Here is a 24,070-nt window from a genome sequence, read left to right as displayed (position 1 = left end):
CCCCCCGTGTCCCTCCGTGTCCCTCCGTGTCCCCAATGTCCCCTCCGTGTCCCCGCGTGTCCCTCCGTGTCCCCAATGTCCCCAATGTCCCTCCGTGTCCCCCCGTGTCCCCCCGTGTCCCCTCCGTGTCCCCGCGTGTCCCCTCGCGTCCCCCACGCCCCATCCCGCCATGGGCGTGGCCTCTGTCACGGTGGGCGTGGCCTCCGAGACAACCGGACGGTCCCAACCCCGTGGTGGGCGTGTCCTCCTCCACAAGGGGGCGTGTCCTCCGCGAATGGGGCGTGGTCTTCCTCGGGGTGGGCGTGGCCGGCGCGCGCTTCCCGCGGCAAAAGTGCGGCGGGCGCCAACTTCGGGCAAAACTTTCCCCGCGCGCCGCCGGCACCGGGACCCCCCGGGACCCCCCCCCCGGCACCCCCCGGAGCCCCGGAGCCCCCCGCCATGCCCCGGCGCGGCTGACACCGCCGCCATGTACTCCCCGTATTGCCTGACCCAGGTACGGCCGGCACCGGGAGGCGCCCGGTAACGGCGGGGGAGGGACGGGGGGCGGGGGGGGGGGGGTTGGACCGGTGCCTTTGGCCGCGATCCGCTGCTGCCCCCCCCCCCACACCCCCGGCCCAAAAATGGGGTGTAATGGGTGGGGTCGCGACCCCTCCGCGGTGGCCGGTGCCTCCCGGAGCGAGACGGGGCCGGTCCGGGAGCGCCGTCCCGGTGCGGTCCCGGTGCGGTCCCGGTGCGGTCCCGGTGCGGTCCCGGTGCGGTCCCGGTGCGGGGGCTGCCGGTGGTTCTGGCGCGGTGCGGAGCGGATCCGAGCCCCGCCAGCCTCGGCCGGTGCCGCCGCGGAGCCGGGGTCCCCCCGGGGGGAGGGGGGGGGCGCGGGGGGTTCGCTGTGGGACCCCGGGGACGTTCGGGGGGTTTCGCGACCCCGGCCCGGTTGTGGCGCCGGGATCCGCCAGAGCTCGGCCGGGGGGCGATTTCGGGGTTCGGACAAGATCGAAACCTCATTCTGGGGGGGCTGGGGGGCGATCGCTGCGGGCCGTGGGGTCCGGGGGGAGGGGTTGGGTGGGGGTGGGGGGCGTCCCGGGACTCCCGTTTCGAGGGGGGACGCGTCAGGACGAGCAGCACCGGGCGCTTCCCGGGGAGGGCACAACTCGGGGGGCTGCGGCACGGGGGTCCCGATCGGGGGGATCCATCCCGGGTGTGTCCCCCCCCCCCCCCCCCGCCGTTAGCTCGGTTTGAGGCTCGGCTCCCGTTCCCCCCCTCCCAGCCCCGCCGGCTTTGCCCTTTTCTCCCGCTTTTCGGGGCGGTTTTGGCGGCCGGTCCCGTCTGGGCCGGCGGCCAGCGGGCGCTTTCTCGCAGCTTCGGCGCCCGCCCCGCACACGCGTGTGCACGCGCCAGGGCCACGCCAGCGCACACGCGTGTCCCCCCTGCCCGCACCCCCCCGTGCCCGCGCCCCCAGACCCCCCCGACCCCCCCCCGAACCCCCCCCCGGGGGCACGGGCGGGCACCGCGCTCCCCTTCTCGCTCCCGGGTCGGTTTTTGGGCCGGTGCCACCGGTGGATTTCGGGCTCCGGGATGCGGCGGGAGCGCGGCAGAGCGGCTGTTTGTGGCGGTGTCTGTCCCCCGGTGTCCCCCGGTGTCCCCCGGTGTCCCCCGGTGTTCCCCGGTGTCCCCGGCAGCGGCTCTGGTCTCCGTGGGGACACCTCGGGCTGTGGCTGTCGGTGGGCCGGGATCCCCCCGCGTCCCCTCCGTGTCCCCTCCGTGTCCCTGCGCATCCTTCCCGTGTCCCCCCCGTGTCCCTCAGGGTCCCCCCGTGTCCCCTCCCCTGGCGCAGAGCCACCCCCTGCCCACCCCCGAGGCTCCCGGGTCTCCGCCACCACCCCGGGCGTGACCCGTGACACCTGCGGTGACACCTGGGGGTGTCCCCAGCCCTGTCCCCGTGTCCCGGCGCGGCTGTGACAGCGCAGGTGTGACACGCGTGTGACACCTGTGTGCACACACAGCTACCCCCGGAGCCCCCCGGAGCCCCCCGGTGCCCCCCGCCCCGCGGCTGATGCAATCGGGGGAGTCACGGGGGCGGGGGGGGGACACACCGGGGACAGGGGAGGGGGACACCCCGCGACCCCCGGGCGCGCGTGGCTTTGCTGCGGCATCACGGCACCGGGCTGAGCCCCCTCCCCGTGTCCCCCCACCCCCTCCCCGTGTCCCCCCGGTCTCTGGCGGCATCAATAATGGAGGAGCCCTCGGCCGGGCCGGGGGGGGCCCTGAATTATTGATGGGCCACAAAAAGCTTTCTTGGACGCCGCAGCACCGCGGGGCCCCCCCGGCCCGGGCTGGCACCGGGCCACGCTGTGGGGAGGGGGCTGCGGGGGGAACGCCCGGGCTCGGCGGTCCGGTGGTGCCAAACCTCATCCACCGGCACCGCCCGGGACCCCCCCCGCCACCCCCCCCGGATGTCGGGGGTCCCGGCTGGGAGCCCGGGGAAGGGGAAAGGGGGGCGGTTTGCGGATGCCCGGGTTCCCCTCGAGCCTCCGGGATGCTCCACGTGGCTGCGGGCAGGGCCGGGCTGGCGCTTCCTCTGCCTCAGCGCCCCCCCACCCCGAAATACCAGACCCCCCCCCCCTTTCCGAGCGCCACCACCCCCCCCCTCCAATGCCAGACACCCCCTCCCATAGCGGGGTGCCCCCCAAAACCGCCGGCTCTCCCCTCCTCGGCTGCCTGGTCCCTTGCCAGAAGCATCCGGCGCCTTCTCTCCGAGGCCACCTGGATGCCAAGGTCCCCCCCCCGGCCTGCGGGGTCCGTCCCGGGACCCCCCTCACTCCCCGCTCGGGGGTCCAGGACACCCCTCACTCACTCCCACCCCTCTCGGCTGCCCTCCTCCCCCCTCCCCACACACGGGAGGGTCTTGGCAGCGGCGTCAGGGGCCGCCGGGGGGATTTTTGGCGGCAATTCCGGCTGTTTCGGGCTGTTTTCTCTCGCGGCGAAGCCGAGGGCCGGGGGGAGCTGGCAGCGGTGCGGGAGGGCGGGCGCTGGGGGGCGAGGGGGGGGGCTCAGAGGAGGGGGGTTGGTTGGTTTGATTTTTTTATATTTTTCCTTCCCCCTCTTTTTATTATTATTTTTTATTTTATTTTTTCTCCTTTTTTCTTCATTTTTTTTTTTTAAATTTTTTCCCCCTCTTTTTTTTTTTTTTTTTTTTTTTTTTTTTTCTTGGGCTTTTCCCCTCCCCGATCCGGCGCCTCCCCCCCCCCCCCCCCCACCAACCCTCACCACCCCCCCCCCCAAATCCCCCCCCTCGCCGCCGCGCTGGCGCTTTGCCGGGCGCTCGCAGCTGCGGACGCGGCGACGTGGCTTCGCCCGAGACTGCGGCTCCAATGCGGGGCCGCCGCAGCCAATGGCAGCTCCTCGGCACCGCCACCGGACCCCGCCTCGGCACCGAGACCCCCGCCCGCCCCGGGACCCCCACCCGCCCGCCCAACCCCGCCGCCCAGCAAATCACCGGGCCCGAACCTCCGGATGGTTCCGTGGCGGCCGCCGCTGCTCGGGGCAGGGGTGGGGAGGGGTCTCAGGTGTTTGGGAGGGGTCGCAGGCGTTGGGGAGGGGTCCAGGTGTGCGAGGAGCTGGCGGCTCTTTGTCTCTGCTGGGTTTTTGGTGAGGATTGAGGCGTTCAGGACCCCCCAAAATCCACCTGAGGCGGGCTGAGCCTCAGCAGGCCCTGCCTGGGGGTCACTCGGGTGGCCGGGAGGGGTCTCAGGTGGCCAGGAGGGGTCTCAGGTGGCCCAGAGGGGTCTCAGGTAGCCAGGAGGGGTCTCAGGTAGCCCAAAGCCCACCCTGCACCCATCAGATGCCTCTGGGGTCCTGCTCAGCCAGCAGGGAGAGATCCTGGAGCAAGGGGGGGCCCAACCACCATCCTCACCCCTCTCCCCCCCCCCAAAAAAATCCCTCCCCGCTGCGGTTTTGGGTTGAAAACCGCGAGGTTCGGAGCTGGGCGGGAGCCGCTGCCCAGGCCCGCTGCCGAAACGCCCAAATTTTGGTTTCTTTCCTTTGCACAGAGGGATTTAATTACCGGGGGGGGGGGGGAAAGTGTTGGCTCCGAGTGCCGCGTCCGGGATTTTGGGGGCAGAAACGTCGGGTTTGGACCATTCCGTGCTGGGGCCGCCACGGGGCTGGGGCAAGCGGCCAAATCCGGGAATCCGGGGCCTTCCCGCGCCGGTGGCGGGGGCGAGCGGGACCCCCCGGCCCCGGCCCCGTCCTCGCTCGACCCTTTTTGAGGGTTTTTTTATTTTCTTTCTGCACGAGTGATTTTTTTTTTTTTTTTTTTTTTTTTGCAAGAGGGCAAAAAGGACCCCCCCCCCCCCCACCCCTCCCCAAACTTCTCGCCCAGCGCGTGGGATTTTTGGGGGGAAATCGCGGGGTTTTGGCGGTGGGGGTTTGGGGTGAGGGGGTTTTTTGGGGGGTGAGCGCCCCCCCATCCCCTTTTCCTCCCCCCCCCCGCCCCTCCACTTTCCCCCCCCCTCCTCCTCCTCGCCCCCCCCCTCCCGGGGTCCCCCCCCCCGTTGCACGCGCGTTGCACGCGCGGGGCGCACTCGCGCCCCCCCCCCAACACCCAGCCATGGCCACGCCCCCTTTCCATCAAACCACGCCCACACGGCCACGCCCCCATCCCGCCCCGACCAATGAGGAGGCCGCTCCCCCCGCGCGCTGCGCTCCCATTGGTTGAGGCCGCGCCGGTCCCGGTGCCAAAAAGGGGCCGCGGCGGCTCCGCGCGCTCCGCGCCCGCGGCGGCGGCGGCTCCGGGACCCCCCCCCCCAAAAAAAAAAACCCCACCGGGAACCCCCCCCTGCCCACACACACAGACACCGGCAGGGACACCCCGACAGGCAGCGGGGTTCCCCCCATCCCCCCGGTAACCGGGACTCCCCGGTAACCGGGACACCCCCCCCACTCCCCCGGCAGCTGCGCTGTCCCGCCAGGCGGGACCCCCCGCTCCTGCACCCCGCGGTACCCCCGGCACCTGAGCGCTCCCCCCGCGGGGTCCGCACCCCCGGACCCGCCCCCCGCACCCCCTTCCCGGTAGTCCCCGTTAACCCTTTCCTCCCCACGCCGTTTGCGCCCCCGGTCCCCGTCTGTCGCCCCCGGTTCTGCCCCGCCGGGGCCCGACTGGCAGCTGCCTACGGCCGGGATGAGCCGCCGCGATGGTACGGACGGGACGGGACGGGCACCGGGGACGGGACGGGCACCGGGGACGGGACGGGCACCGGGGACGGGCAGCGGTGGCACCGGGGACGGGCAGCGGTGGCACCGGGGACGGGCAGCGGTGGCACCGGGGACCGCCACAGCGGCCGGGATGGGGCCGGGGGGCGGCGAGCGGGGAGACGGGATGGGAGCGGAGACGGGGGACGGGCACCGGTGGCACCGGGGACCGGGGACGGGGATCGGTGGCACCGGGGACTGCCGGGGACAGAGATCGGTGGCACCGGGGACTGCCGGGGATGGAGATCGGTGGCACCGGGGACTGCCGGGGACGGGGATCGGTGGCACCGGGGACTGCCGGGGACGGGGATCGGTGGCACCGGGGACTGCCGGGGACGGGGATCGGTGGCACCGGGGCTGGCAGCGGGGACCGGCGCTGGGGATGGGGACAGGGGCGGCCGAGCCCCGACGGCAGCGGGAGCGTCACCGGGAACCGGATGGGGACGAGCGGGGAGGGACCGGGCTGTGGTGACACCGGGACCGGGCTGTGGTGACACCGGGAGTGGGGCTGTGGTGACACCGGGACCGGGCTGTGGTGACACCGGGACCGGGCTGTGGTGGCACCGGGACCGGGCTGTGGTGACACCGGGACCGGGCTGTGGTGACACCGGGACCGGGCTGTGGCGGCACTGGGGACGGAGCTGTGCCTGTACCGGGGACAGAGCTGTGGCGGTACCGGGCATGAGGCTGCGGTGATAGCGGGGCTGGGGCTCGGGTGACACCAGGAACGGGGCTGTGCCGGTACCGGGGATGAGGCTGTGCCGGTACCGGGGAGGAGGCTGTGGCATTACCGGGGATGAGGCTGTGCCGGTACCGGGGATGAGGCTGTGCCGGTACCGGTGATAAAGCTGTGCCGGTACCGGGGACAGGACTGTGGTGACACCGGGAATGGGGCTGTGGTGACAGCGGGGATGGAGCTGTGCCGGTACCAGGGATGGAGCTGTGCCGGTACCGGGAATGAGGCTGTGCCGGTACCGGGGATGAGGCTGTGCCGGTACCGGGGATGAGGCTGTGCCGGTACCGGGGATGAGGCTGTGCCGGTACCGGGCATGAGGCTGTGGTGGTACCGAGGATGAGGCTGTGGCATTAGCGGGAATGATGCTGTGCCGGTACCGGTGATAAAGCTGTGCCGGTACCGGGGATGAGGCTGTGGCGGTACCGGGGATGAGGCTGTGCCGGTACCAGGGACAGGGCTGTGGTGACAGCGGGGATGGAGCTGTGCCGGTACCGGGGATGGGGCTGTGCCGGTACCGGGCATGAGGCTGTGGTGGTACCGAGGATGAGGCTGTGGCATTACCGGGAATGATGCTGTGCCGGTACCGGTGATAAAGCTGTGCCGGTACCGGGGATGGGGCTGTGCCGGTACCGGTGATAAAGCTGTGCCGGTACCGGGAATGATGCTGTGCCGGTACCGGGGATGGGGCTGTGCCGGTACCGGCGATAAAGCTGTGCCGGTACCGGGGATGAGGCTGTGCCGGTACCGGGAATGATGCTGTGCCGGTACCGGGGATGAGGCTGCTGTGCCGGTACCGGGGCCAGGAACAGGACTGGGACAGTCTCAGCCATCCCCGCTCCGGCCACACGGGAGCCCCGCAGGACCGGGAGCCGCCTCTCCCCCGCCGCACCCCGCGGGGATCCCGGAGCCCCGGTCCCGGAGCCCCGGTCCCCACGGCCCTTTCCCTGTCCCCTCCCGTGCAGGATGAGTTCCACCCCTTCATCGAGGCGCTGCTGCCCCACGTCCGGGCCTTCTCCTACACCTGGTTCAACCTCCAGGCCCGCAAGCGCAAGTACTTCAAGAAGCACGAGAAGAGGATGTCCAAGGAGGAGGAACGCGCCGTCAAGGACGAGCTGCTGGGCGAGAAGCCGGAGGTCAAGCAGAAATGGGCCTCGCGCCTCCTGGCCAAGCTGCGCAAGGACATCCGGCCCGAGTGCCGCGAGGACTTCGTGCTGTCCGTCACCGGCAAGAAAGCGCCGTGCTGCGTCCTCTCCAACCCCGACCAGAAGGGCAAGATCCGCCGCATCGACTGCCTGCGCCAGGCCGACAAGGTGTGGCGGCTGGACCTGGTGATGGTCATCCTGTTCAAGGGCGTCCCGCTGGAGAGCACCGACGGCGAGCGCCTGGCCAAGGCTCCCCAGTGCGCCAGCCCCGGCCTGTGCGTGCAGCCCCACCACATCGGCGTCACCATCAAGGAGCTCGACCTCTACCTGGCCTATTTCGTCCACGCGCCAGGTGAGTGCGGCGCGGCGGCCGCGCGACGTTGCCTCCGTTTGGGGGGGTTGGGTTGGGGGGGTCTTGGTGGAGACCCCCGCCCACGGCCGCACCTGGGGCGCGTCCCCGGGCCGGCTTCGCTCGCACAAAGCGGCGCCGTGTGCCAACGCACGCGCCGCGCGTGCCAAGCCCGCGTGCCAGGCTGGGCGCCGGGAGCGGCACCGGGAGCGGCACCGGGAGCGGCGCCGGGGGATCCTCGCCGCGCCCCTCGTGCCCCCCACCCTGGGCTTTGGGGGGGGGGTCGCGGGAGCGCGGCCGAGGCGGGGGGCGCACCCCGCGTGCGTTTCGCGTTTCGGGGGGACCCCGGCCCGGCCTCTCGCCGCGGCGAGGGGGGGGTTTTGGGGTCGGAACCAGGGGGTTTGGGTCACCCCGGTGTTCCCCGGGGGGATTCGCTCCCTCCCGGGCGCCGAGGGCGACGGAGCCGCTTTGGGGGCGCGCATCGCGCCCCCCTCCCCAAACCGCCCTCGGCGCCCGCTCGCCGCCCCCACTTTGGGGGGGGGGGGGTTGATCCCGTACCCCCCCATCCCCCCCCCCACCCCCCAACCCACCCCCAGCCCCCCCCCAGCCCAGCTGCCGGGGCTCAAATCCCCCCAAACGCGACTCCCACCACGGCGCCGCCAAAATGGCCCCGGTTGGCACCGTGCCCCCGTGCGCGGCACGAGGCCCCGCCAGCAGCCCCGGGCCCCCCCTCCCGCCGGCCCCCCCGCGCCCCCCGCCCCCTCCCCACGCCGGGGGCCCTTCGGCTGCCGCGGGGTGGGGGTGATGGGGGGGGATTGGGGGGGGGGGCTCGGTGCCAACCCCCCCCTTGCGCGTAAGATGGCGGCGCTTGTTGGCACCCGGAACGCTCTGCGGCACGGCGGCGCCCGGGACCCCCGCGCCCGTGGGGACCCCCGCCCGCCCCCCCCCCCCCATGCCCCCGCCCGGGGGTGGCACGGCCACTCCGGGATGCCCTGGAGGACCCCCCCCAAAAATAAAATAAATAAATAAATAAACCACCCCAGCCTGGCACCCCCCCCCCCCCCCACCCTGAGCTGCCCCTGGGGGGGGGGCACGGGGGGATATCGGGGTCCCCCCAGGTTTGGTGGGGGGTGGGGGGGGGGGGGGGTCTGACCTGGCTGCAGCCCCTGGGGTGGGGGTGGGGACATGAGGACGGGGTGAGGAGGGGGCTGCAGGCAGGTCTGGGGATGGGGGGGGTCGGGGTGCACCTTTGGGGGGGGGGGTGGGGGGCTCCAGGTGCTGGTTCCACCCCACCCCCCCCTCAGTGTAAGGGATGGGGGGGGTGGGGGGGAACAGCCCGAATTTGGGGGGGGGTCCAGGCTCAGCTGCCCAGCAGCGCCTGCCCCTCCCCCACCCCGCGGGTTGGGGGGGGGCAGGATGGGGTGCAGGGCCCCCCCCCCCCCCAATTGGGGTCTGGGGGCTGAGGGAGGGCTCGAGGGGGGTGGTGGGGGGGGAGGGGCTCTGCCACGCGCTCGCCACGCGCGCCCCCCTCCCCCCCCCCCCCCCCCACCAAGCCGAGGTCGCGACCCCGCGCGTGCCCCCCCCCCTCCCCCCCCCGGGGTCATCACCGGGACCAGGGGGGGGTGGGGGAGGGGTCGCTGCCCCCCTCTTGGACACCTCAGCCCCCTCCCCTTGTAGGGGGGGGGGGGATGGGCACAAACAGAACCCCGCGACCCCCACGGGGACATCGGGGACCCCCCCCAGGTGTCCGAAATGGGGGGGGGGACGGGGGGGGAGGGGACACAGTTCCCACGGGATGGGGGTCCCGGAGGGGGGGGGATTCCCCGGTGTGGGGGGGGGGGGGCAGGCTGGGGGGTGGGGGTGTGTGGGGGGTGTTTTGGGGGGGGGTCCCGGAGTGCGGGCGCCCCCCCCCCCCGCCCGGCGCAGACAATGGGCGCTTTGTCGCCGCTGCCCGTTGGCGGGGGTCCAGCGCATTCCTGGCCCCCGGCCCGGCCCCACGGCGGCCCCCGGACCCCCCCCCCCCCCAAACCCCTCGGCCCCCTGCCAACCCCCCCTGCCCCTCCCCCATCACCTGGCCGAGGTTTGGGGTGCGGTGGGGGGAGGGGAGCGGCCGGTGTCCCCCCGCCCCCCCCCCCCCGAGGTCGCTCACCTCGAACGACCCCGAGGGAACAACGGGGGGGGAGGGGGGGGCTTTCATTCGCCCCTCCCCCCACCTGGGGGTCCCCCGGGGGCGATGGGGGAGGGGTGTGGGGGGGGGGACACCCTCGGGTCCGTGCCTGACCCCCCCCCCCCCCCCGCCCCTCCCCCCGCAGATTCCGGACAATCCGACAGCTCCAACCCGCAGGGAGACGCGGACATCAAACCACTGCCCAACGGTGAGGGGTCCCCGGTGTCCCCAGAGTGTCCCCAGAGTGTCCCCAGAGTGTCCCCCCAGTGTCCCTGGTGTCCCCAGAGTGTCCCCAGTGTCCCCAGAGTGTCCCCAGAGTGTCCCTGGTGTCCCCCCATGTCCCCAGAGTGTCCCCCCAGTGTCCCCAGGTGTCCCCAGAGTGTCTCCAGGGTCCCTGGTGTCCCCAGAGTGTCCCCAGTGTCCCCAGAGTGTCCCCCCAGTGTCCCCGGTGTCCCCCGTGTCCCCAGAGTGTCCCCGGTGTCCCCAGAGTGTCCCCAGCGTGTCCCCCCAGTGTCCCCGGTGTCCCCAGAGTGTCCCCCCAGTGTCCCCGGTGTCCCCAGAGTGTCCCCAGTGTCCCCCCAGTGTCCCCGGTGTCCCCCCAGAGTGTCCCCAGAGTGTCCCCAGAGTGTCCCCCCAGCGTCCCCGGTGTCCCCCAGTGTCCCTGGTGTCCCCAGAGTGTCCCCCCAGTGTCCCTGGTGTCCCCAGAGTGTCCCCAGAGTATCCCCCAGTGTCCCCCCCAGTGTTCCCAGTGTGTCCTCGGTGTCCTCCAGTGTCCCTCAGTGTCCCCCCAGTGACCCCCATGTCCCCCCAGTGACCCCCAGTGACCCCAGTGTGTCCTCAGTGTCCCCCAAGGTCCCCAGTGTGTCCCCCCACTGTCCCCCATGTCCCCCCATGTCCCCAGTGCCCCCCCTGACCCCCATGTCCCCACTGTCCCCAGTGTCCCCCATGTCCCCCCATGTCCCCAGTGCCCCCCCTGACCCCCATGTCCCCACTGTCCCCAGTGTCCCCCATGTCCCCAGTGTCCCCCATGTCCCCACTGTCCCCAGTGCCCCCCGTGACCCCCATGTCCCCACTGTCCCCAGGCCACCTGACCTTCCAGGACTGCTTTGTCACCTCGGGGGTCTGGAACGTGACCGAGCTGGTCAGGGTGTCCCAGAGTAAGTGAGGGGGGGTCCCGGGGGTGGGGGGTGGCTATGAAATGGGGGGGGGGGGGTGACCCTGCGTGGGTCCCCCACGTGTCCCCCTCCCCTCCCCCAGCCCCCGTGGCCACGGCGTCGGGCCCCAACTTCTCGCTGGCCGACCTGGAGAGCCCGGGGGGCTACTACAACATCAGCCCCGTGGCCCTCGGCCGCCGGCCCCTGGGACCCCCCACTGCCAGGTACCCCCGACACCCCCGTTCTGGGGGCTCCTCAACTCCCTGGGACCCCCAAAACCCCCGGGATTTGGTGGGGGGGGTCCTTTGTATCCAAACCCCTGGGACCCCCCACTGCCAGGTACCCCCAAAACCCCCGTCCTGGGGGCTCCTCAACTCCCTGGGACCCCCAAAACCCCCGGGATTTGGGGAGGGGTCCTTTGTATCCAAACCCCTGGGACCCCCGAAACCCCCGGGATTTGGGGGGGGTCCTTTGTATCCAAACCCCTGGGACCCCCGAAACCCCCGGGATTTGTGGGAGGGGTCCTTTGTATCCAAACCCCTGGGACCCCAAAAATCCCCGGGATTTGTGGGAGGGGTCCTTTGTATCCAAACCCCTGGGACCCCCAAAACCCCCGGGATTTGGGGGGAGGGGTCCTTTGTATCCAAACCCCTGGGACCCCCAAAACCCCCGGGATTTGGGGGGAGGGGTCCTTTGTATCCAAACCCCTGGGATCCCCAAAACCCCTGGGATTTGGGGTCCTTTGTATCCAAACCCCTGGGACCCCCGAAACCCCCGGGATTTATGGGGAGGGGTCCTTTGTATCCAAACCCCTGGGACCCCCAAGACCGTGCCTGGGACCCCCGACCCCCTGACACCCCCCCCTTTTTGGGGGTGCTCCCCCATTCCCCCTCCCCGTTTTGGGGTGTCCCCAATTTCCCGCCCAGAACACCTCAAGTTTTGGGGTCTGGATGTTGTCCCTTGCACCCCACAATCCCCTGGGACCCCCAAGACCCTGCCTGGGACCCCCGTTTGGGGGTTTACCACCCATCCACCCCCACCCTCATTTTGGGGTGTTCCCCCCCAGGGGCTCCTCAACTCCCCGGGACCCCCAGAACCCCCAAAAACCCCCGGGATTTGGGGCACCCAAGCACCGAGGGGACCCCCCCAGGCTCCCCTCGGGACACTTGGGGTGGGCTTGGGACCCCTGGGCTTTTTGGGGGTGCCACTGCCGAGCCCGGAGGTGACACCCCCTGTCCCCACAGTGGCCCCAAGCGCCCCAAGGCGCTGGAGGAGGGGGACCTGGAGGGTCCCGGGGACGATGTCTTCTACCCCGGGCCGGGGCGGTCCCCAGCCCCCGGCAGCAGCCAGGGACCCTGGGGGGGGGACGTTGACACCGGTGGGTGACACACGGGGGGGCTGGGGGGTCGCGGGGGTGGTGGGGGGCTCCTGGGAGGGGGATGAGAGGGGGGACGGGGCTGGGTAAGGGGGAGGGTCCGGGGATGCGGGGTGGGGGGGTCTGGGGGCGCAGCCGTGGGAAGAAATCCGGGGAGGTGAGGAGGGGTCGGAGGGCGGGGGGGGGGGGGGGATGCTGGGGTCCGGCTGCCCCCCCCCTTTCCCCGACCCCCCCCCGACCCCCTCCCCAGGCCCGGCGGCGCTGAAGAAGTCGGGGAAGTTGGATTTCTGCAGCGCCCTGTCCGGGCACGGCGCCGCTCCCCGCATGGCCTTCGGCCACCACCCCCTGCCCGTCCTGGCCGGAGTCCGCCCCGGTGAGACCCCACAGCCCGAACCCCCACAGCCCGAACCCCCGAACCCCCATCCCCCGAAATCCCACACCCCGAACCCCCACAGCCCGAACCCCCACACCCCGAACCCCCGAACCCCCGAACCTCCATCCCCCGAACCCCCACAGCCCGAACCCCCGAACCCCCACAGCCCGAACCCCGAACCCCCGAACCCCCGAACCCCCACAGCCAGAACCCCCACACCCCGAACCCCCACACCCCGAACCCCCGAACCCTCATCACCCGAACCCCCACAGCCCGAACCCCCACAGCCCGAACCCCCGAACCCCCGAACCCCCACAGCCCGAACCCCCGAACCCCCATCCCCCGAAATCCCACACCCCGAACCCCCACAGCCCGAACCCCCACAGCCCGAACCCCGAACCCCCGAACCCCCGAACCCCCATCCCCCGAACCCTCACAGCCCCGAACCCCCACAGCCCGAACCCCCGAACCCCGAACCCCCGAACCCCCATCCCCCGAACCCCCACAGCCCGAACCCCCACACCCCGAACCCCCGAACCCACATCCCCCGAACCCCCACACCCCTGAACCTCCATCCCCCGAACCCCCACACCCCGAACCCCCGAACCCTCATCACCCGAACCCCCACACCCCTGAACCTCCATCCCCCGAACCCCCACACCCCTGAACCCCCATCCCCCGAACCCTCATCACCCGAACCCCCGAACCCCCACACCCCGAACCCCCACAGCCCGAACCCCCGAACCCCCGAACCCCCACACCCCGAACCCCCGAACCCCCATCCCCCGAAATCCCACACCCCGAACCCCCACACCCCCACACCCCCGAACCCCCGAACCCCCATCCCCCGAACCCCCACACCCCGAACCCCCACACCCCTGAACCCCCGAACCCCCATCCCCTGAACCCCCACAGCCCCGAACCCCCACACCCCGAACCCACACACCCCCGAACCCCCACAGCCCCCAACCCCCACACCCCCACACCCCGAACCCCCATCCCCCGAACCCCCACACCCCGAACCCCCACACCCCGAATCCCCGAACCCACATCCCCCGAACCCCCACACCCCGAACCCCCACACCCCGAACCCCCACACTCCCGAACCCCCTCCCCCGACAGCTCGGGGGGACCCCAGGAGGGGAGGGGCCGGGGGGTGCTGCTGGGTGGGGGAGGGGCGGGTGGGACACACATCCCCGGCTGCGGGCGGCGGGGGGGAGGGGAGGGGGGAGGCTCGATCCGGCCCAAAACTTGGGGTGCGGGGGGGGTTGTCCCCCGTGTCCGGCGGGGTCCCGTGGCCGCCGGCGCTGGCGCTGAGGGTCCCTGCAGGCAGCCCGCGGGCCACGGCCTCGGCGCTGCACTTCCCGTCGGGGTCCCTCCTGCCCCAGTCGAGCCCCTACTTCGCCCACCCCACCATCCGCTACCACCACGGGCAGGACTCGCTCAAGGACTTCGTGCAGTTCGTCTGCGCCGACGGCGCCGCCCAGGGCCCCCAGGTGCGGCGGGGAAGGGCCCGGGGGCGGCGGGGAAGGCCCGGGGAGGGGTCGCGGGGACACGCGGGGACACCCGGGGACACCGGGGCGCTCCCCCCCCCCCGCCACCGCTCGGGGGGGGGCGGGGCTTGGGTCAGAGCGAGGCGCAGGAGGCGGGGCCGCCGCCCGGGATGTAAATGAGGGTGAGGAGGCGGGGCGCGTACGCAAATGAGGTGCCGGCGGAGGGCCAATAGATGCGCGTTATGTAAATAAGGATGGAGGGGTTGGGGCTGTATGTAAATGAGGCACAGAGGGCGGGGTCTGTATGCAAATGAGCGCAGGTGGCCGCGCAGGGCCAGGAGGGGGTGATGGGGACCCTCCCCCAAATTCCAACATGGGGACCCCCAACATGGGGGGACCCCCACCCCACCTGGGGAATCCCACCTGGGGAATCCCACCGGGGACCTCCCACCTGGGGGATCCCCATGTAGGACCCCCCAAGTGGAGCCCCCCACCCCACCTGGGGGATCCCCAAGTGGAGCCCCCCACCCCACCTGGGGGATCCCCATGTAGGACCCCCCAAGTGGAGCCCCCACCCCACCTGGGGGATCCCCAAGTGGAGCCCCCCACCCCACCTGGGGGATCCCCATGTAGGACCCCCCAAGTGGAGCCCCCCACCCCACCTGGGGGATCCCCAAGTGGAGCCCCCCACCCCACCTGGGGGATCCCCATGTAGGACCCCCCAAGTGGAGCCCCCCACCCCACCTGGGGGATCCCCAAGTGGAGCCCCCCCCCCCACCTGGGGACCCCCCCTCCCAGCTCCAGGCGCACCTGAGGGGCTGCAGGGCCCCTCCCCGCCCCTCCCGCCCCGTGTCACCGCCCCAGCCCGGGGGTCCCGGGGGTCCCGGGTGCCCGTCACCGTGTTCTCGTTGCAGCCGTGCGGGGCGCAGGGCCGGGCTGGGGGGGCTGCGGGGGCCCCCCTGGCCCGACCCCTGCCCCTGCCCCCGCCGGAGCCCAAAGCCCCCAGCGGCCCCCCGGGCGGAGCCCCCGCCGCACCCCGTAAGTGCCCCCCTGCACCCCCCTGCGCCCCACGGCACCCCACGGCACCCACTGCGCCCGCAGCCGGGCCCTGGCCGTGGGGGGCGGGGGGCAGGGGGGCCCGCCAGGGGGGCGTGGGGGGCACAGGGGGCCCCGGCAGAGGGGGGCAGGCAGGTGCGGGGGTGCTCAGGTGAGGGGTGCAGCTGTGGGGTACAGGTGTTCAGCTGTGGGGTGCAGGTGTTCAGGTGTGGGGTGCAGAGCTGTAGGGTACAGGTGTTCAGCTGTAGGGTACAGGTGAAGGGTGCAGCTGTGGGGTACAGGTGTTCAGCTGTGGGGTGCAGGTGTTCAGCTGTGGGGTGCAGGTGTCCAGGTTTGGGGTGCAGAGCTGTAGGGTGCAGGTGTTCAGGTGTGGGGTGCAGGTGTTCAGGTTTGGGGTGCAGGTGCCCAGGTGTGGGGTGCAGGTGTTCAGGTGTGGGGTGCAGGTGTCCAGGTTTGGGGTGCAGAGCTGTAGGGTGCAGGTGTTCAGGTGTGGGGTGCAGCTGTGGGGTGCAGGTGTTCAGGTGTGGGGTGCAGGTGTCCAGGTGTAGGGTGCCCAGATGTGGGTGCAGGTGTCCAGGTTTGGGGTGCAGGTGTCCAGGTTTGGGGTGCAGGTGTCCAGGTTTGGGCTACAGGTGTCCAGGTTTGGGGTGCAGGTGTCCAAGTTTGGGGTACAGGTGCCCAGGTTCGGGGTGCAGGTGTCCAGGTTTGGGGTACAGGTGCCCAGGTTCGGGGTGCAGGTGTCCAGATTTGGGGTACAGGTGCCCAGGTTTGGGGTGCAGAGGGTCGCAGGTGACACCTGGGGACCTCAGCGCTGTGGTGCCAGCAGCCACCCAGGGGTGACCCAGCACAGGGTGACACCCGCGGTGCCCCCGGGACAGGTGACAGGAACGGGGGGCAGCAGGTGACAGGGGCCGCTTGGGGAGGACCCCTGGGACAGGTGACAGTGACCCAGGTGACAGGTGACAGTGACCCAGGTGACAGGGGTGCCCAGGTGACAGTGACCCAGGTGACAGGTGACAGTGGTACCCCAGGTGACAGGTGACACAGGTGACAGTGACCCAGGTGACAGGGGTGCCCAGGTGACCCAGGTGACCCAGGTGACACAGGTGACAGGTGACAGGGGTGCCCAGGTGACAGTGACACAGGTGACCCAGGTGACCCAGGTGACCCAGGTGACAGGTGACAGGGGTGCCCAGGTGACAGGTGACACAGGTGACAGTGACCCAGGTGACCCAGGTGACCCAGGTGACAGGTGACAGGGGTGCCCAGGTGACAGGTGACACAGGTGACAGTGACCCAGGTGACACAGGTGACCCAGGTGACAGGTGACAGGGGTGCCCAGGTGACAGGTGACACAGGTGACAGTGACCCAGGTGACACAGGTGACCCAGGTGACCCAGGTGACAGGTGACAGAGGTGCCCAGGTGACAGGTGACAGTGACACAGGTGACACAGGTGACACAGGTGACCCAGGTGACAGTGACCCAGGTGACAGGGGTGCCCAGGTGACAGGTGACAGTGACACAGGTGACACAGGTGACCCAGGTGATAGTGACCCAGGTGACAGGTGACAGGGGTGCCCAGGTGACAGGTGACAGAGGTGACAGTGACCCAGGTGACACAGGTGACCCAGGTGACCCAGGTGACAGGTGACAGGGGTGCCCAGGTGACAGGTGACAGTGACACAGGTGACACAGGTGACCCAGGTGACAGGGGTGCCCAGGTGACAGGTGACAGTGACCCAGGTGACAGGTGACAGTGACCCAGGTGACCCAGGTGACAGGTGACAGGGGTGCCCAGGTGACAGGTGACACAGGTGACAGTGACACAGGTGACACAGGTGACCCAGGTGACCCAGGTGACAGGTGACAGTGGTACCCTAGGTGACAGGTGACCTAGGTGACAGGTGACCCAGGTGACAGGTGACCCAGGTGACAGGTGACAGGTGACAGGGGTGCCCAGGTGACAGGTGACACAGGTGACAGTGACACAGGTGACACAGGTGACCCAGGTGACAGGGGTGCCCAGGTGACCCAGGTGACAGTGACCCAGGTGACCCAGGTGACAGGTGACCCAGGTGACCCAGGTGACAGGTGACAGGGGTGCCCAGGTGACAGGTGCCCCCGCCCGGCCCGGCTGCCCGTGCATCATCACCTGCATCGTCATCGCTGTCACCAGCCCGGCGCCTCATCCCCCCCCCCATTCCAGCCCCGGCTCCTTCACCATTTCCCCCCCTTTTTACCCCATTTTCGCTCCGGGGGGAGGGGCGGGAGGGCGGGGGGGGGGCTCCAGGACCCCCCCGCGTCCCCCCCCCGCGGGCAGGGGACACCTGGCCGCATCCTCGGGGGGGGGGGGGGAGGGGAGGGGGGGGGTCCCCACAGGTAAGTACCGGCTGGGGGGGAGGGGCCTCACACAGGTGTGCCGGAGCACGGGGTGGGGGGGAGGGGTCCGGGGAGGGGTCCTTCCCCTCCCCCCACCCCCGGACACCTGTGGGGTGGGGGTGGGGCGGGTGTGGCCCCCCCGGGTGTCCCCGCGGGGCTGAGCCCGCTCTCCCCGCAGCATTCGCAGCGTCAGGCGCCGCCGCTGCCCCCCGCCTTGTCGGCCTCGGACCCCGCGACGGCAACTTTCTGACCCTCCCCCAGCAGCAGGTAGGGCCCCGCCCCTGCCGCCGCACCTGGGGAACCCCCGTGGGCACCTGGGGACCCCCCCTTGGGCACCTGGGGATCCCCCCTTTATACCTGGGGATGTCCCTTTATACCTGGGGAGCCCCCTTAGATACCTGGGGAACCCCCTTTATACCTGGGGATCCCCCTTTATACCTGGGGAACCCCCGTGGGCACCTGGGGACCCCCCCTTGGGCACCTGGGGACCCCCCCTTAATACCTGGAGATGTCCCTTTATACCTGGGGAACCACCTTGGGTACCTGGGGATCCCCCTTTATACCTGGGGATCCCCCTTTATACCTGGGGAGCCCCCCTTTATACCTGGGGAACCAACTTGGGTACCTGGGAAGCCCACCTGGGACACCTGGGGATCCCCCGTGGGTACCTGGGGATCCCCCCTTTATACCTGGGGAACCCCCGTGGGTACCTGGGGACCCTGCTTGGGCACCTGGGGACCCCCCCTTTATACCTGGGGACCCCCCCCTTTATACCTGGGGAGCCCCCCTTTATACCTGGGGATGTCCCTTTATACCTGGGGAACCACCTTGGATACCTGGGGACCCCCCCTGGGCACCTGGGGACCCCCGTTGGGTACCTGGGGATCCCCCTTTATACCTGGGGATCCCCCTTTATACCTGGGGAACCACCTTAGATACCTGGGGACCCCCCTTGGGCACCTGGGGAGCCCCCCTTTATACCTGGGGAACCCCCGTGGGCACCTGGGGACCCTGCTTGGGCACCTGGGGAGCCCCCCTTGGCACCTGGAGACCCCCCCCTGCACACCTGGGGACCCCCTTTATACCTGGGGACCTCTCTTAGCACCTGGTGACCCCACTTGGACACCTGGGGAACCCCCTTGGGTACCTGGGGACCCCCCTTGACACCTTGAGCCTCCCCTTGATACCTGGGGACCCCCCATTGGCACCTGGGTGTCCCCTCTTGCACACCTGGGGACCCCCTCTTGATACCTGAGGAGCCTCCTTGGGCACCTTGAGCCTCCCCTGAACACCTGGGGACGCCCTTTATACCTGGGGACCCCCCATTGGCACCTGGGGACCCTCCATTGGCACCTGGGGACCCCCCTTGGGTACCTGGGGACGCCCCCTGAACACCTGGGTGTCCCCTTTTGACACCTGGGGACCCCCCATGGTCACCTGGGGACCCCCCCCCCACCTGAGCCCCCTCCCGAGCCCCCTCCCGGAATTTTGGGTCACCTTTGACCCCTCCCCCCCCCACCCAGCTGTCCCTCCGTGTCCCCCCTGGCCACGCCCCCGCTGTGACGTCACCGCGGGGGGACAAAGGAGGGGGCGTGGCCAAGCCGACCCCAGCGAAGCCGCCATTGGCCCCCCCCCGGCCGCGTGGCACGAAGCCCGATTGGCTGCTTGCCCCGCGGCTCCGGCCGCTGATTGGCTGGCGCCAGCGCGGGACCGCGGCGGGGCCCGGAGCCAATAGGACGCGGGGGGGGGGAGGGCTGGCAGCCAATGGGGGCTCTCGGCGGGCCAAACAGCGCGCGGCCTGATTGGCTGGCACCGCCAGGCGGGAGGGGGCGGAGCCAGCGCTGATTGGCTGGCACCGGCAGGGCCTTGGCAGGCTGCGGGCGCTGCGGCGGCACGGCGCCATCCCATTGGCTGAGCGCGGTGGTGCGGCGGCGCTGCAGCCAATCGGGGGGCGGCTCCCGCGGGGGGGGCGTGGCCGAGTTTGGGGGGGGTTCTCTCATCACCACCCCCCCCCAGGACCATGTGCCAGCCTTGAGGCCTTGGGGACCCCCCGGGCCGGGTCCTGGGGGGTCCTGGGGGGGTCCTGGGGGGGTTTGATCCCCCCCAAATTCGCAGAGCATGGAGGGGTCCCCATTTTTTTGGGGGGGGCAGAAGCCGGGGCGAGTCCTGAGGGGGGGTCTCGATAATTCTGGGGGGTGGGGGACCCTCAAATGGAGGGGGGTGGGGTTATGACCCCCCCCCAAACAAAGGGGGGGGGTTGGGTGTCCTGGGGGGGTCATGGAGGGGTTTGGGGGGGGATGGGGGGGGTTGTGTGCCCCTCCCCCCCCCTCACCCCACTGACCCCCCCCCCCCCAATTTCCCCTCCCCCTCCAGTCCTGGTTCCTCTGACGCTGCCCCTCCCCCCCCCGGACGAGGAGAAACCGCCCGGAAAAAAAAGAAAAAGAAAAGAAAACAACAAAACAACACAAAAAATACAAAAAAGGAGGAGAAAAAAAAACCCCACAAAACAAAACAAAAAACAACAAAAAAAATCCCAAGGAAAAAAACCCACAAAAAACACACAAAAAAAAAAAATCCAACCCCCCTCCCCCCCCCCCAAAAAAAAAACAAAAACAAAAAAAAATCCGCAGCCCCCTCCCCCCAAAAAAAAACCCCCAGACCCCTCCCCCACCATCCTCGCCTCCGTCCGCCCCCCCGGGGGGGGGGTCCCGACCCCTCCCCCACGACGTGGATGAGGCTCCGGCCTCTCCGATGCGCCCCCCCCCCCCCAAAAAAAACCCCCCCCAAACCCCCCCCCGCACACACAGGGTCACCCCGGAGGGAAGAGAGGGGGAGGGGAAGGGTTAAACCCGCCCCCCTCCCCAAATTCCGCCTCTCTCTCTCTCTCTTCCCCTCCCCCCCCCCAAAATAAATCCGCGCCCCCCCCGAGCAGCCGCGTGTGCCCCCCCCTCCCCCCCCATCACCAGCACCAGCACACGCCCCGGGCCGGGGGGGGCCCCCCCTCGCTGCAGGCCAGCGAGAGGGGGGGGCAGCGGGGACCCCTTCCCCCCCCCCCAAAAAAAAAACCCCACCCCAAAAAACCCCCCCCAAAAAAAATTTGGGGTCCCCCCCCCCCTCAAGATCCTCCCGCTCATTTTTTTAATTAAGTGCAATTACCCCCCCCACCCCCACCCCCACCCCCCCCCGGGGTCAAACTCCCGCGTTTTGGGGTCAAACCCCCCCTTTTTGGGGTCAAACCCCCCCTTTTTGGGGTCAAACCCCATTTTCCCCCCTCCCCTTTTAGGGTCAGACCCTCCCCCCCCCCCCCCCATTTTGGGGTTCGCCCCTCCCCCCCCCCCCCCCCGGATTTTCGCTCCTTTTGGGGTCAAACCCCTCCCCCATTTCCCCCCACCCCCCCCTCGGGGGTCCAACCTCCCATTTTGGGGTCAAACCCCCCCTTTTCGGGTCTCTCCCCTCCCCCATCCCCGCTCTCCAAGTGCTTTTTTGGGGGGAACCCCCCCCCCCCCAAATTTCCCCTGATTTTTACCCATCGGGGCTCCCCCCTCCCCTCCCCCCCTCAATTTTATGTTTTTTTTTTAAATCGTTTTTGGGTAATTTTACTCCGAATTCGCGTTTTGGGGGACCCCGGGAGCGAGGGGGGAGGGGGGGGAGGGGTCCAGCCTTGGGGGGGAGGGGATGGGGGGAGGGGATTTGGGGGGAATTTTGCTCATTTTGGGGTTTTCTGCACCTTCGGCTGATTTCGGTATTGGGGAGGGGGGGGGGGGAGGTGGGGGAGGGGACAGAGGATTGGGGGGGCTCCCCCTCCCCCCCGATTTTTGGGGGGTGTGGGGGGTGTCCAGCCCCTCCCCCCCCCTCCCCGACCCCCGGATTTTGGGGTCAGATGGACCAAAATCGCGTTTGCCTTAGACCCCCCGCGTGCCTTCCCCCCGCCCCCCCGTGAGACCCCTCCCCAAAATGGGGACAATCATTCGGGCCCCCCCTTTTTAGGGGGTCTCTCCCCCCCCCCCCTTCCTTGGGGTGAACCCCCTCTTTGTGACCCCTCCCCCCCGCACCCCCTCGGATTTTGGGACCCCCCCCCCCCCCGCACTCTCCCCTCCCCCCTCACCATCCCCCACCCACTCCCCCCCCCCCCAATTTTTGGGCTCCCCCATTTCGGGGCCCCCATTGGGGCCCCCCACCAGCAATGGGGCCCCCAACATTTGGGGACCCCTCCCCTCCCACCAGCAAAGGGCCCCGCCCCCCACCCTGGGCAATGCGACCCCCACCCCAAATCTCTGGGTGCCGCCCCCCGCCCCAAAATAAAACCCTGGGGGAGGTTGGGGGGAGGGGGGGAGGCGATTTTTGGGGCGGGGGTCGCGCTCGGGACCTGCCCACACCAGCGTTGCACATTTTGGGGACCCCCCCACCCCCTCCCCCCCCCCCCCCAGATCGCCCCTCACCCCCCCTTGCACGTGGTAGTGACGTCATTTCCCAAGGGGGGGGGTCTCTCCCCCCCCCCCTCCCCCCCACATCGCGGGATGAGGAAAAAAAAATAAAAAACAAAACAAAAAAAAGGAGAAAAAAAAAAAAAAAAAAAGCCGCGGAAAAGTCGAAAAAAATGAAAAAAGGGGCGGAAAAAGGTCAAAAAGAAAAAGAAAAAAAATGGAAATAAAAATGTCTTTACCCGCTGAGTGAGACCGGCCCGGCTGGGGAGGGGGATTTGGGGGGGGGTCCCGAGGGATTTGGGGGTCCTGAGGGGATTTCGGGAGGTCCGGGGGTGATTTATGGGAGGATTTTGGGGTCCTGAGGGGAATTTGGGGGGGATTTGGGTGGTCCGGGGGTGATTTACGGGGTCTGGGGGTGATTTATGGGAGGATTTTGGGGTCCTGAGGGGAATTTGGGGGGGATTTGGGTGGTCCGGGGGTGATTTAGGGGGTCTGGGGGTGATTTATGGGAGGATTTTGGGGTCCTGAGGGGAATTTGGGGGGATTTGGGTTGTCCGGGGGTGATTTATGGGGGCACAGAGGGGGATTTGGGGGCGTCGGGAGGGATTTGGGGGAGGATTTTGGGGTCGTCAGGGGAATTTGGGGGGGATTTGGGTGGGCTGGGGGTGATTTACGGGGTCTGGGGGGGATTTATGGGAGGATTTTGGGGTCCTGAGGGGAATTTGGGGGGGATTTGGGTGGTCCGGGGGTGATTTACGGGGTCTGGGGGGAGATTTATGGGAGGATTTGGGGGTCGTCAGGGGAATTTGGGTGGTCTGGGGGTGATTTATGGGGGCACAGAGGGGGATTTGGGGGCGTCCGGATGGATTTGGGGGTGATTTACGGGGTCGTCAGGGATTTTGGGGGGGATTTGGGTGGTCCGGGGGTGATTTTCGGGGGCGAACCGAGGATTTGGAGGAGTACGGAGGGATTTGGGGGAGGATTTTGGGGTCGTCAGGGGAATTTTGGGGGGATTTGGGTGGTCCGGGGGTGATTTACGGGGGCAAAGAGAGGATTTGGAGGGATTTTGGGGGGATTTTGGGGTCGGGGGGGGGGCTCGGGGTGATTTACGGGGTCTGGGGGTGATTTATGGGAGGATTTTGGGGTCCTGAGGGGAATTTGGGGGGGATTTGGGTGGTCTGGGGGTGATTTATGGGGGCACAGACGGCGATTTGGGGGCGTCGGGAGGGATTTGGGGGCGATTTTTGGATCGGAAGGGGATTTTGGGGAGGATTTGGGGGGTCCGGAGGGATTTGGGGTCGATTTGGGGGTCGTCAGGGGGATTTGGGTGGTCTGGGGGTGATTATGGGGGCACAGAGGGGGATTTGGGGGGGTCGGGAGGGATTTGAGGGGAGATTTTGGGGTCGCGAGGGGAATTCGGGCGGTTCGGGGGTGATTTCGGGGGATTTGGGGGGGACTTTGGGGTCGTGAGGGGGACTTGGGGGGATTTGGGGGGTCTGGGGGTGATTTATGGAGGCGAAGGGGGGATTTGGGGGGTCCAGAGGGATTTGGGGGAGCATTTTGGGGTCGTGTGGAGAGATTTGGGTGGTCGGGGGTAATTTACGGGGGTGATTTACGGGGGCGAAGGGAGGATTTGTGGGGGGTCCGGAGGGATTTGGGGGGGATTTTGGGGTCGTGAGTGGAATTTGGGTGGTCCGGGGGTGATTTAGGGGGTCCGGGGGGGGATTTGGGGGCGTCCAGAGGGATTTGAGGGCGGATTTGGGGGTCGTGTGGAGAGATTTGGGTGGTTTGAGGGTAATTTACGGGGGCGAAGGGGAGGATTTTGGGGGGGATTTTGGGATCGCGAGGGGAATTTGGGGGATTTGGGTGGTCCGGGGGTGATTTATGGGGGCACAGAAGGGCATTTGGGGGGGTCGGGAGGGATTTGGGGGCGATTTGGGGGTCGTGAGGGGATTTTGGGGGGGGATTTGGGTGGTCCGGGGGTGATTTATGGGAGCACAGAGAGAGATTTGGGGGGCTCGGGAGGGATTTGAGGGGGGATTTTGGGGTCGTCAGGGGAATTTGAGGGAGATTTGGGTGGTCTGGGGGGTGATTTAGGGGGTCCGGGGGGGATTTGGGGGGGATTTTGGGGTCGTGTGGAGAGATTTGGGTGTTTTGGGGGTAATTTACGGGG

At 69.4% G+C, this 24,070-nt stretch overlaps 1 protein-coding gene across 12 annotated transcripts; it reads left to right on the top strand.

Moving 5' to 3' along the window:
• The first annotated feature begins 334 nt into the window (after nt 1–334).
• Nucleotides 335–19,936, top strand: NFIX (nuclear factor I X). 12 transcript variants are annotated; one of them, XR_015281437.1, is made up of 10 exons: nt 335–493; nt 6,946–7,477; nt 9,787–9,849; nt 10,724–10,798; nt 10,899–11,019; nt 12,040–12,173; nt 12,421–12,543; nt 13,873–14,039; nt 14,951–16,066; nt 16,099–17,375. XR_015281437.1 is itself a non-coding variant. In XM_086871319.1 (10 exons), exons 1-10 carry the CDS (start codon nt 467–469, stop codon nt 19,859–19,861), a joined length of 1,239 nt encoding a protein of 412 aa, XP_086727445.1. In that variant the 5' UTR covers nt 339–466; the 3' UTR covers nt 19,862–19,936. The 12 variants fall into 12 exon arrangements, 7 of the variants coding, with proteins under 7 accessions (XP_086727440.1, XP_086727445.1, XP_086727442.1 ...); XR_015281435.1 differs by having other exon boundaries at nt 14,951–16,963; nt 16,999–17,375; XR_015281436.1 differs by having other exon boundaries at nt 14,951–16,798; nt 16,860–17,374.
• Nucleotides 19,937–24,070: the final 4,134 nt, after the last annotated feature.

This window comes from Cyanistes caeruleus, chromosome 35 (genome assembly GCF_971803275.1).
Source record: "Cyanistes caeruleus chromosome 35, bCyaCae1.hap1.1, whole genome shotgun sequence".
Taxonomy (NCBI): Eukaryota; Metazoa; Chordata; class Aves; order Passeriformes; family Paridae; genus Cyanistes; species Cyanistes caeruleus.
The sequence above is the reverse complement of the archived record's forward strand: the minus strand, read 5'-3'. Positions and strand labels throughout refer to the sequence as shown.

Coding starts and splice junctions, on each gene's coding strand:
- NFIX (XM_086871314.1), top strand. CDS start 467: ATGTACTCCCCGTATTGCCTGACCCAG. Junction 10,799..10,898: donor GCTGGTCAGGGTGTCCCAGA/GTAAGTGAGGGG, acceptor CCCCTCCCCCAG/CCCCCGTGGCCACGGCGTCG. Junction 12,544..13,872: donor CCTGGCCGGAGTCCGCCCCG/GTGAGACCCCAC, acceptor GGGTCCCTGCAG/GCAGCCCGCGGGCCACGGCC.